The sequence below is a fragment of the Bacillus rossius genome, chromosome 3, assembly GCF_032445375.1.
Source record: "Bacillus rossius redtenbacheri isolate Brsri chromosome 3, Brsri_v3, whole genome shotgun sequence".
NCBI lineage: Eukaryota > Metazoa > Arthropoda > Insecta > Phasmatodea > Bacillidae > Bacillus > Bacillus rossius.
This window is the reverse complement of record NC_086332.1, coordinates 118,115,375-118,129,308: the sequence shown is the minus strand read 5'-3', so window position 1 is coordinate 118,129,308 and position 13,934 is coordinate 118,115,375. Positions and strand designations below refer to the sequence as shown.

At 40.5% G+C, this 13,934-nt stretch overlaps 1 protein-coding gene across 3 annotated transcripts in view; it reads right to left on the bottom strand.

Moving 5' to 3' along the window:
- LOC134531190 (TBC1 domain family member 23) overlaps positions 1–13,934 on the bottom strand; it is a 205,305-nt gene that overhangs the window by 58,339 nt on the left and 133,032 nt on the right. For all 3 annotated transcript variants that reach the window (XR_010074961.1, XM_063366832.1, XM_063366831.1), the window contains exon 10: positions 6,058–6,227. Coding sequence is in view for 2 of the 3 variants with exons in the window: in XM_063366832.1 (XP_063222902.1) it covers positions 6,058–6,227 (170 nt within the window). In the remaining variant the exon portion in view is untranslated. The remainder of the gene's footprint in view (positions 1–6,057; positions 6,228–13,934) is intronic.

The window sequence follows — 13,934 nt, the reverse complement described above, 5'->3', positions numbered from 1 at the left end:
TATTTTAATTTTGTTTAATGCCTATACTTTACATTTAGAGTTATTCACAGGCTTTCATAATGATTCTATAACATTTTCTATTGATTGATCGGAAGATAGGACGAGAGACAAGTGCGCGACTTGGCGAAGTCCATTTTTTCTGGACTATTTCAGCTGCCGAAGCTTTCTGGCAATTTCTGTGTGTATTCTTATGATGGGAAAGTTTAGCTAGTGCATTCCCCACAGTATTAATTAACTGAATAAAGAAAGAGAGAGACAATAAAGGGGACACGGACTTCTGAAAGTTTTTTTTGTAAAAGCTGTGTTGCGATTGGTCAGGAAGGTGACACACCTGCCTCATCCCCCTGTGTGTAGACCGTGACGTCACCTAATCAGTTCTCTGGTTGATATCACCTGAATAAGTTCCGTTTGGCAGTGGCTCAAGCCAAAATTCAATAATATTTACTAAGTAACTAAGTTAATGGTTGAGGTACGGGCTGTGCCGGTGATCAAACACATTTTCGGACATTTATTTTGTATTTTCATTGACCAAAGTCATCAGCACACAGCCCACGATGGGGCTTAAGTAATATTTTGCTGCCATATGAAGAACAATTTTGTCCTTGGATTGTACCATTGACACCAAGCGAAGTTGGGACTTATTTATGAAATGTAAAATGTGGGAGTGAGTATTAAGAATTTTTCAGCATCATAATTAACATTCATGTTTTTCAAGGAGAGATTTTGTTTATGTTTTTATGAGAACTGTGTGGATCTGCTGTGAGAACAATTTAATGGCGGACAGTGTTGGTTTTTGTGCAGAAACTTAATAAATCTAAGTAAAAGTTTTTTGAATATTTTTCTTTAGCAAAGGCTGCCAAACTAGATTTGTCCTATACCTTGAAATTCAAAACATCAACAAACATTTTTGGCGAATATCATAATTTATTTTTTCTGAATGTTGCAAATCAGGTTGTCTTTCAGCCAGGCAAATCTGAGTTGTGACAACTTCCATAATTGGAAAGCATTCTTCACATTTTACATGCTAAATTTCCTAACAAATAAATGTGCCCAAATTTTTTATCTCTTGTGGTGTTTCATGACAAGTATGATTTGTTCAGCATTCACATTTATGTGCTTGAAGTTACATCTGCAGTTGTTTTAGTTTAGCTATTAGTTAGATATTTCCTTTGAAATACCTTCATTGGCGTTTACATCATTCAACAGACAGTGACCCTGATTTTAGGCAGTTGATTCAAACTGAGGAGTCAAAGTATTTTGTTCTAAATTTTACACTAGTTTATCTCTAAAATGATGAGGTAAAGGATGGTACAAAAAGGCCACCTTTTTCATTACTGTTGACACTAAGAGTATAATCAGACTTTCAAAACCACATTACTTCATTGCATTACAAAAATTAATGAGAAATAAGGGTGCTAACATTAATTATTTGCATTAAATCATTTCATTTCAGTAACAAAATTCACAATGTTAGTAGAACTTTGTTCAATTATACATTACCCAGAAGTTTGGTGTTTCACCATAAATAGTAACATGCATTGTGCAGCGGATGCCTTTGGTCATCAAGCCGTCAGCCCCTTTCTTTCTAAATGGGCCGTATGTGGGTAAAGGCACATGAACAAAATAGCCAGCGCTGTCTGCCTACAGCAGCATCACCCGTTGCCAAAATGACCACGCCCGCATCTACGGGCCGACACAGCAGCATGAGCCCACCCCTCTGCCACCAGGCACGCGGAATGCACACGACACCACAGTGGCCTGGAGTTCCCAAAAGCAGGCGGCTATTCCAAGAAAACCACACTTTCCTACATCATCCGCTAGAACCCAAAAAATTGTGTACGAGGCCGGTACTGGGCCCTGCAGAGCTCATTGCAGCTGAGCCATCAGGAATGATGTCTGCCATGTATCAAGTACCGAGTCAAGACCAGAGTGTCCGGCCCCGCTGTAGTAGCGAGCAGAGAGTCATGAGAGTAGTGATTTGAGACCACAGTCACACCTAGGACCTGCCCAGCTACATGCTGTATTGGTAGGTAAAGTGTGTTGGTTCCAGACCAGTGTTAAAGGGGAAGCTTTCACCCCACACCTGTGCATCCTGTGAATAAACTAAGGTGATTTAAAATTTGAGTACTCACTTCGGGGCCGGGAAGACGAGGGGAAACCCTACCCTGTACGACATCTGCACCTGCACAAGTCTCACAACAAGGGAACAATCAGAGGCGACCGTCCGAGTGAGTATTCACACACCAATTCCAATCTCGCACCAAAAAAGGGACAAGAAACCACCCTCGAACACCCATGGGCATTCCTGAGGTTCAATCGTATAGAAGGGGATTCACAGACAAGGCCTGTGGGTCTACGAGAAACCTTGAGACAGCGCACGCCACAGGAGAGTGGAGACAGAGCGTGGCTATCCCTATCCCGCCCTCAACCTTCATCCTCGCACCAGCTGGTATTCGACCCACCCCAAGCCTCGGGCGGCAGCCAGAAGACAATCCCAGAAGAGCCACAGGGCAGATCCCTGTTCCACGAGAGCACCTTGACAGCCACTGCATGGGATCCCTCGCTGGCGATGCCCACCCAAAATGATGTGCCCGTTTCACCTGACAACACTAAGAAACCTCCAGTAAGTCAGAGCAATAGCTATCCCTCATCCATCTGGACCATTCTTAGAAGGCAGCCTCAATCTACTTTGATGCCAGTGACCCCCTATTCCAGCCACCAAAGTTAAGTTTATTATTTTCAAAAAACAGCCGGTGGAGCTGCTACTTCAAAGGCTTATACCAGTCTTGGGAAGCACTCTAGACCAAAAGTCGTACACATGTAGTCAACTTATATTTATGTGATGAACCTGCAGCCAAAGTTTATATGTCGAATTTAGACTCTATATACAGAATGACTCTGAATTCGACCGACCAACTTTGGCTGCACATTCTTTACGACAAAATAAGTTCATAACTTACATACGACTTAGGATCTAAAATCCGTTTCAAGGCTGGTATACGTTCTTGAAGTTAGAATTTAACAATAAATGTATTTTTAATAATAGATAAATTATTAAAGATAGAACACCAAGCATCTGGATTATGTTTAACTGAACAAAGTTCTAAAACGACTGTCAATTTTATTGCTGTTGTAAAATGATATCATTGAAATAATTGAAGGTAGAAACACATCACAAAAATATGTGTAAAATAAAGGTGTTATCCCCGATTATTTCAATGAATTCATTTTAAGACAGGATACATTTTGCTGCGGTTGTTAAAACTTTGTTCATTTAAACATTTTCCAGATGCTGAGTGTTTAATCTTAAATACTTACTCTTAATTTACAATAAAAATGTGAGAACTCCAATTTCAGAGACATACACCTGCTTTGGGATGCACTTTAGACCATAAGGCTTGGACATTTTCAACTTATTTTGTCATGATGAACCTGCAGCCAAAGTTAGTTGGTTTAATTTAGTCTCATCCTGTATATATCTTATGGACACAAAAGGCAGTGATTTTGCACAAATCACTTCCAAACTGATACATCAAATAAAGTGAATGAAAAATCTCAGTCAAGTTTGTTAATAGGCAAAATCAGACCAAACAGGTAAAATTGGTGAAGGTATTTTCAAAAACAGGAATACTGCTATAACTCTCTTAGTGTGACAAATATCTCATCTGTTTTAAGATATTATATCTCAGAGTAATACCAAAAACATTTGTCAAAAAATTTTTTTGATAGGACCAAATAATTAACTGCAAGGGGTTTTTCACTATCAAATCCATTCAGATTTGTGGTAAGACTTCTAAATATAATCTAAAACTTTTGCCCAAAACATTTTTTGATTCAACTAACCATTAATACAAAAGGTTAAAAAAAAAAAACAGGGGTTGAAGAACAAAAAAATTCATAACTTCCTTAGTTGAAAAGCTATCAAATCCATTTTAATCTATTTTTAAACCACCTAAATATTCACAAAGTATTACAAAAATTGGTATTGAACAATTTTTGTTAAGACTAAATAATACTTCAAGGGGTTGAAATACAAAATAAAATTATAACTGTTTTGATATGTACACTATCTAATCCTTTAAAAGTTATTAAAGACTTCTAAATATTAAGTACAACTTTTGTCTAAAACATTTTAATAAGACTAACATTATCACAAAGGGTTAAAAAATAAAAGTAAAAACATATACTATCACATTAGATCATATTTAGTGAAAGCCTTCAAAATATTTCTGTCTGAAACAATTCTTGATAATAATAACTGTCACTACAAAAGTTGCAAAAACTTTAAATTGAGTTGGAAGGAGAATAATTTTCATAACTTCGTTAATAGGCACAGCATCAAATCTGTTTAGAATTTAAGTATATTTTCTAAATATTTACAAAATATTTTATCTAAGATGTTACTGAAACCCTTAACGCAAACGGCGAATATATTTGTTTAGTGCCTGGCTTTTTGGACAAACTGGTTATGTTATTTTTATTTGCAGTTTTCACTACCAGTACAGCACAGAACCTACCTGCCTGCACCGGGTTGATTTCAAGCTCATGGTCAAGTTGTTCTTATCAAGTATATTATAGAAACTCTACGAAAATTTAGGGTGCATTGAACAGAAAACATTCGAAAAATGTTGTCTCCATTCTATATGTGAAAATGGTTGATTGATAATTTTTAAATAGTTTTATGTGTTGCATATAAAGCTTTCTAAATGTTCCTGAAGTCCCACAAATTTTCCAAAAGTTTCAAGAATGTACCAAAAGAAACAGGAACTTCTGTACCTACCTTCACCAGTAGGCTGTGCAGAAAAAGATTTTCTTTCGTTTGTAGTGTCTGTTAGTTATGGTCACTTGAACATTAGTACACTCTTACATTATATTAATAAATAAAATAGGTAAATACACTAAATACCATAAAGATGAGAATGTAAATCTAAATATTCACTATGTGTACAATTAATATTCAGCCTCAAAAAGAAATTATCAAAATATTCACAATTTTTAAAATGTTCTTATATTTGGACACCCAGTTCTAGCCAAGGATAGGAAACATTTGGGACTATCCCGACTCTGACTATCCATTTGAGCCTCACACGCTTGTCAAGACCGCTGCCTGCCGCTAATTATCTCGTAAGATTGATTTCCAGCTGTAGGTACCAGCACAGACCACTAAAGGCCTCTAAAGACCATGTATGGAACCAGTTTAAGAATAAGATATACTCCTGCTGTGCCGAGTGAACACGAGTATTGGACCTGAACATAAAAGACCTACTTCACCTCCCTCCCGCCCCAGAAGACCCGGCAAAAAATGATAACGTAAATACATATTAAAATTATATAAAACACTACAAAATGTCAGTCATCTATCTCAACAATTATTAACGAAATCTAAACAAAGTAGGAGATCTTTAAAATAATCATACAAATATTATCAAAACAAAGTCATGATAAAATTATCACAAGAACACAAACACAGAAGAGATGTAAATAATAGTAAGGCGAAACCAGGAGTGCCACAAGAGAAACCCACGGCCATTTTCAATAATTGCCACCCTTACACAAAGTTTTAATCTAAATTACATCCCAGCAATTATCATATTCAAATCATCAAGGCAGTAAACCAACATGCTACTATCAGCACATCAACTAAGACCTAATGTTTCAAGGTAAATACTTGCATTTGAGTGAGAACAACTGCAACTAATCCCTATCACACGAGCATGCCGGCGTAACACAGCACTCTTGGCACACTGTGATTCCTGGCTAAAGCAGTTCAGACGGTGACTAATGGAGGGTACAGACTCATTGTTGTCTTCAGCGTAGGAGGCTTACGAGTTGACAGCTGACGTAAGCAATGCTATGAGCATTGGTCAACTAATGGTACTCCAAAAAATGCAATTTTTTAAAAAAAAATCATTAAATGTAAAGTAGTACCTTAATGCAAAACATATTTTTTAAGGGACTAGTAATGAAATAATCACTTATTACAGTGCAATGCAGACATGCAGAGTGCTATCTATGATTGCACCCAGGACACTGGTTTATCGGGCAGTGAGCACTCACCTCCCTCCTGGTCGTCGTCGATGCTGAAGACGGGTGCGAGGTTGCGGTATCGCTTGCCCAGCTTGTCTGAGCTGCTGACGTGCCGCTCCGCATTCCCGCTGCCCGTCGGGTTCACTATGTAGTCGAATAGTTTACCTTTCACCTCCGCCGACTTCAGCTTCACTGCCGCGCTGCAAGTCAAACCAGCATGATTACACCGCTGGCTCACACTTTGATGAACAATTTCCAGAGCCCTACTTAGCATACATTTAAGTATCCTTCCCACATGCCGCATCAAGTCAGGCAAAACTGGTGCCTACATTGGTGGCAATACAAACATTTTTCCATGTAAAGACTTATTCTTTTGTACATAAACCAAAATCATAATTGGATGAGAATTCGAATTACAGAAACATTTACGAAAATTTTAGCAAGTGATTATCTACCATGCTTTTTATTTATCAGAAGAAAAAACATATTTTTTTCCATTTTCCACTAAAATAATATGTTTCTTATGACAAATCACAGCAGACGCTTGGCAAAACACTGTTCACCACTATAGACTGTTATAAACCGTAAGATAAACACAAATATTAATAAAAAACAAACTGACTTCAAAAAAAACTATTCCAAAACAAATTAATACGCACTAAAAAGTAAAAAAATAATTGTGTATTCTTCTACAACTTAATAATAAACTTTTACTACTCATCAATATGTAGGTACGATCTATGTGTTTACTACGTAAGAAGGTAGGTAGGTACCTACCCACTTCAAATCTAACTCAACACATACCTATGAATAACAAACATTGATCAAAATATTTTTTAGAGTTCTCCTAAGTAAAACGAAATTAGAAATATTAGACTTCTTAAATGTCAATCAAATTATTATGATAATATAATGTGGTTACAATTATTGTTATTTTTGGAGTCGGTGTCAGCCAAGGAAACAATACAATATACCTTGCAATAATACAACGAGAATACTTTAAAAATATTTTTTTCACTAATTAACTTTTATATGAACGACTATATACTGTAAGTACTGTGACAGAATACCAACACCTAATTAAACACATTTACAAATTAACTTTTATACGACAATATACTGTGAAAATATCTGCAACCTTGAAACGACATAAATACCAATACCTAATTAAACCAAACAAACAAACTTTAATACGACACTATGCTGAGACAAAATGTAGCACACGGTGATATGAAAATATAGCCAATATTGAACACAAGAAAGTACCGTAAGAAGGACGGTGTGGATATAGAACACGGTTCGTAATGAAGTGACACGTGCCCGGCGTGTTCACTTGACAGCTCCCCTCTCGCCAATCGCCTCGTCAAGTCGCGCGTGCCTCACCTATAACTATGTATGTACCGTATTTACTCGCATATAGGTCACCATCGCAGATAGGTCGCACCCATAATTTGAGGTCTTGAATTTGGTATTTAAGATTCCCCCCCTATAGGTCGCACCGGTAATTCATTACCGCGCCGTGCGCCATGCGCGGAGAAAGGTCATTGTACTCGATCAGCTGCTGTTACGGCACGCCTGCTGGCTCTCTTTGTTCACTGAGCTGCGCATGCGCAGTATAACTCACTCAACACTCCGCCCAGACTCGTGACCTTGCATCAGCAGCCAGCCAATAGACGCGAGCTTAGCGGAAAAAAATAAAAGCTCCACCGCCCGTGTTCCAGTTTTGTCCAGTTCTAATACCAGTTTATTGGTATACGCACCAGTTTTCTCGCTGCCGTGACATGATCAAGTTTACGTTGTGCCGTTAATTAGTAAATTCGACACGATATATTTTAAATTTTTATTATGATTTTAAATCTTTGTGTGGAAATTTTATTTGCTCTACTAGAGTGTGATTTTAATTTGTTAGTCTGGTGTACTCCTCTGAGTTAAACTTTGTCTCAGTGCTCTGAAGCCCCTTTCCCATCGGCGTATCGGATATTTTGCTGGCCTAATCCCTGACTGGCAGACAGCTTACCATTTCCTCCGCCTTCAGTCACGCCTCAAGCCTGTAATATCATTTCTCTTCGTGACCCTAACTGCATAGACAAGCCTGTAGCTTGCAGGCGACCAGTTCTCAGAGACGAGCTGAGATTGTTCTTTTTCATCACGTATTAGTGTTATGTTCGCTCCTCTGCAGCCACGACGGGACGTAGAGTCCCAGTAGCGTTGCATTTTACCCCCCCCCCCCCCCCTTCATAGTTCCAAGTAAGACCAATGACCGGTCGTAACCCCCTGGGCAACAGTGACCGTTCTCAAGGTCTTCTCGCAAAAGCGAGTGTGCCAAAACTGATCACAAGCGCTACCTAGCGACCAAGTCGCGAACTTCTCCGCTAACCTACCCTCTAGGGCGCCAGAGAGCAGCACCTGCTTTCCCTTGAGTTATATGGACGCCAGGCGCGAGTCGATTGTTTTCAACTCAGACCCCTCCGACAGAGTTCTCTACTGTCGCCCAGTGATGCCAACTTCAAAACTCCTGCCAGAGTTTTTTTTCGCCCGCATTTGGGCAAGTTCGGAATCTTTCGGCGGCCCAGACCTCCCTCCACCTGTAAGAGCCGGCGGGCACTTTTAATTACGAGACGCGGTTTGCCGCGACACAGATCTACTCGCATCGCGTCTGCAGACAGATCTCCATCGAGTATCGGCGAATCGGCAAGACTTCATCCGACCGCTAACGACTATGTAGTCGCTTTGTATAAGGGATGCTATCCCTCAAGTCAATCCTAGTAGATTAGTCTGTCTGCATAGTTTAATTATTTGCCTTCGAAATTTTTTTTTCTTTTAATTGTTATTATGAATAAATCATCCGCGTCCTGCCGCGCAATTCGCGAGCTCCAGATCCTGGCTGACTCCACGACTGCAGCGTGCTGGGCAACTCCCCTGTTTTGGTGAGTGATAATTCGCGACCCCCCCCCCTTGTTTTCTTTAAATTTTTTTGGGCATTTTCTGCCCCATAGACTGCCTGTATACAAGTTCTAATCAGTTTTGATTTGGACTTTTGCAGACAGGGTCGATGACAGGGAGAGACTGATGCTCCCATCTCGTGGGCCCCCCCCTTCTGTTCCGTGGGTCACATTAGAAGAAACGTTTCTACTACCCGACGTGATCGTTTGAAGACCCCGGGTGGTAATGTAAATTCAACGTTTCCCCCTTACCTAGCTACGAACTATCTTAAGCGGATGACCAACCCACCAGCGACCAGTGTTTTCTTCAAGAAAATGTAGAACGAATAGAACTAATTATAAATGTAATCATCGGATCCATCCAACTTTGGGTGTGAAACTCATAATGCAAATGTTTATATTTCAAACTAAGAATGTAAATTGTTTTAAATAATCGCAGGCCGGCCCCCTTTTCGTTTTTCTTTTTGTTAATCTTTGAAACTTGTTAAAACCTTTTGTATGTAAAATAATGGAAACAAGATAATTCATCAGGGCAAATAAAACAGGGAAACTATAGATCAAGTTAATCGTGTAGTTTTTATTTATTGATTTTAACGATCCACACCAACTTCCTCCTTGCTTGTTACAGGAAGTTCCTAAATTTTGTTTGTTCCCCACCTCGTGCCGCCTCTGGTAAATTTATTTATTTAACTTATTTTTTGTATCCAGCAAGTTTCCAAGGCTCCTTTTAATTAACTCAAAACAATTCAATTTTGAGGCACGAGGGGTGTTACAACTTGGTAGCAGAGCGTGGTTTCCTTGGTCTATAGGCATACCTGAATAATATAAGCATACCTAAACTAAAAATAAAAGTACAAAAAAATTTTTTTTTTAAATTAATTTTTGATAATAGCAATTTTGTAATAATATTGTAAACTGATCGCTGGTACACCCCCTAGTTATAATGAGTTAAATTTTTAAAATTTATCTTGAGTTAAATTCCCGTGTGGACTTAGGCTAGCGCGTAGCGCGCGAGACGTCCTTCAGCCAGCCAGCTGTCCCCCCCCCCCCACCGCGCGTTCCCGAACGTGCTGTTGACAAGGCCGTAGACATCCCCCCCTCCCCTGCACCCCGGGCGACCGGCGGTGTTATCATATCTCGTTCGTGTCTGAGGCTCGCGCGGACACACACACACACACACACCCCTTGTTCCCGCAAGTCCCGGAGGTCGCTTACCTCTGAGAGAGACGCCAACAGACGTACCAACTCATTCGTCTGCCGGCAGCAATAGTTAACTTTTTGTATTCTGGGCACATACTTCCGACCCGTCGGAGCAACTACGATATTATTAAGCTAAGTTAAATTAAGAGTGTCTTGTGTAGAATTTAAGGTACTGTTTCAACCATAGTTTTAAGTCTTTGTTGGTAATTTTCTTTTGACCAATCAACGTAAATTTTTGTATATGTTTTGCTGTCCTCGTAAGACTGGACCAAGCTCCACCTACGAAAGGGACACAATGCTCACGCCGGAGTATCTCCTCCGTGACGAGCTGGAGTACGAACTCCGATTTCGAGGTTTGTCAGGCCTCGGTGACGTGGCCACGCTCCGGAAAAGATTCCGAGCTGCGTGTGCCGAGGAAATTCAACTACAAGTCACTAATCTCGCTGACTTGGACTCTTTGGAGGAATTTAACTGTGTTTGTAGTAAATTTCAGGAACTCCACAGTTACACTAATTCTGTACGAGACGAGACAAATAGAAACAACATCTTACGTGCGCTAACTCGCTTGAGTCATATTGGCACGAGATTTACCAACCTCACAATACTAGCCACCAAAAAATTAAATGGGATCTACCAAAAGGAGATCGAGAAATGTAGGCAACAGATTCCTGGTCTAAATTTCCAATTGCGGAGCAAACTAGCCGCAATCGACCAAAGAAAACTTGAACCCGTAGAGGCAGTGGCAGGAGGAGTAACTGACAGTCAAGTACAGGAACCCCTAAAACAAATGCACCCTGGAGGCAGCCCAGTCCCTACCCCACCTCCTTTACCCTCCTCACCACCCTCACCCCCAGTGACATCACGTCGCCGGGCATTGACTTCGACATTCACGCCATCTCATTTTCCATCTGCGACTGTCATGGCGACTGGTACTCAGCCGAGCACCAATGTCACCTTCGCCTATCCTATGCATTCGCTCTCAGCTCATCCTGTTTACATGCCCCAACCCATATACCTACCCTCCACCTCACCCGCCATTTTCAACCCCTATCATGAATTCCGGTCAGCCTTCTCATCCCTCCATACCTCTCCGGATGCCCTTCCCACCTCCTCGGCCAGTGGAAGGTCAGTTTCGCCACTGATAGCCTTTCCTTCCACCCTGGCAGCTACGCTACCACAACCAGCCCCTGTGCACCCTGGTGGCAGGATAGAATCACAACTTCCTTACCCCAGCCCCGCCACCACATACCTGCCATTGGGCCCGCAGGTATACCAACTTCAAAACCAAACTCAACCTCCACCAGTCACACCTCACGCCTCTAATCTAGCACCGAACCCAGTACCTGTGGTTCCTACCTTCAATCAGACAAATGGAGGTAGTTTTTACGCTAAGATACCAAATCCCGTTGAAAGACTGCTGGCTAATTTTAAGGAAACCACAGGGTTGGAGCCCAGGAGCCTAATCAACTTCCTAAAGAATTTGTTCAAAATCAAACAAAAGGCAAACCTTCCAGACAGGGAACTCCTAGAAGTTATTTTCCCCTTTACACAACCACCCTTGAGCGAGCGAGTGACGCTCGCCATTGAGCAAAATTATTCTTTTGACCAATTTCATGAGGACATTCTAAATTATTTTATTCCAGCCCGTTTGATGACCAACATCAGGTTGGAATGGTACAACAGGCTACAACAAAGAAATGAAGCCTTACCTAATTACATAGCAGACATCAAACTAGCTGCGCAAATTCTTCGGTTGCGAGTGTCTGAGAGTGAGATAGTCTCTAACATACTTGATGGAATTAACCCTCAAGAAAGATCGCGGGCAGTTTTTCAGGCCCGACCACAAAATTTTGCCGAGCTTGATCGCTTGTGCATCTCCAACACAAATGTAGAATACGCAGATCACCAGCGAAATCGAGAAGCTAATGTCTACGCCCACAACAATACCAGAATAACAGAAAATAAACAGCAGTATTATAAAAAAAATTCGCAACACAAAAACAGCAATGAACAAGTCGCTAAGCCTCAAAATAAAGATGAACGGATACCTGTCTGTAGGTACTGCAAAAAGTCTGGGCACTACATTGAGCAGTGTCGTGCAAGAAACTATCGGCCAAATTCTAACTATTCGCAGAATCCAAAAAACGTGTAAACCGCTGGCCAGAAAGAATTTTTTCTGAGCCAGCCACCCAAACAACCATTAGGAATTTTTCCCTTCACCAAGGCCCTAATAAAAATTACGAACAAAAACTTCAACAAAACACCGCTTCCCCACACAGAGGAAAAAACAAAAGAAGAAAACAGAAACAAAGGCGAGCTAAGAAAAACAAAGCCCGCCAAGACAAGCAAACGGAAAACTGTAACACGTCTAGGCCTATGTGCAGACAATGTAATTGTCCGCGAACCACAGACAAAAGAACATGTCATAATATTCTAGCTAATATACCCACAGTTTTGCCCTACGCCAACACAATAATTGGAAAACAAGAAGTTCCAGGCCTAATAGATACTGGATCCGTGCGATCATTCGTGTCAGGCCAGCTATTCAGGAAATTACAACAAGACCGTTTGACTCAGAAGGTAGAGCCAATAAAAATAAAGTGTTTTACAGCGGCTGAACAGCCTTTGAAGGTAAACCGTATTGTTTTTGTTAAAGTAAAAATCGATTTGTTTTCTTGGTCTTTCCCATTCTTAGTAGCAGATGATTTGGCCACAGATTTAATTTTTGGTTCCGATTTTATTGCAAAAACAGGCATGATAATTGATTTGAAAGCACGAAGAATTCACTTTAAATTTAACAACCAAGTTTTTGTTTCTTTTGTGTCACCTGACGCAAAATGTCAGAGCAAAGTAAATGCCATTCACACAGAGGCTAAAGGTGATAATAACATTTCACTAACCCATCTTAACTTTGAACAGAAACGAGAAATAGAGAAGTTATGCAGTAACTTTCCCGACGTTTTGAGTGAAAAATTAGGGCGTACCCATCTCACCCAATATGAAATTAAGCTTTTGGACAAAACCCCAGTTAGGTGTCACCCTTACCAATTATTAGGACCTAAAATGCAGATAATGCGGGATCACATACAAAACTTATTGGACAAAGATGTTATCAAACCTTCCACTTCCAGTTTTGCCTCCCCGGCATTTTTAGTACCCAAGGACCAAGGCCAAGGTCACCGCATGGTGGTCGATTTCCGCCGCGTAAATCGGCAAATTGAAGTAGAGATGACGCCATTACCAGACCTAAATTCGGCATGTCACTGGTTTAGTAAAGCCAAATTTTTCAGTGTGTTTGACCTAAATTCGGCCTATCATCAAATACCACTAACACCAGAGTCAAAACACGTCACAAGTTTCTGCGTTCCGTGGAATCTGTATCAATACAAGGTAGTACCTTTTGGCCTAGCCACAGGCGCCCAAGTGTTAACACGCCTTCTAGACCAAATTTTCGGCGACCTGAAATTCAAATTTGTGTTTAATTATCTTGATGATGTCGTTGTTTATTCAGAATCTTTTGAAGAGCATATGGCTCATTTGCAAGAAGTCCTTAAGCGACTGCGTAAATCCGGCCTCACTGTTAATACAAAGAAGGTGAAATTTGCAGTGCAGGAAATTTCTTTTCTCGGACACCTGATTTCAAGTCGAGGAGTGACCATTGACCCTAATCGCACACAAGCGATAAAGGATTTCCAACCCCCTAAAGATGCGAAGGGCATTTCCAGGTTTATTGGCATGGCAAATTTTTACGCCAAATTCATACCT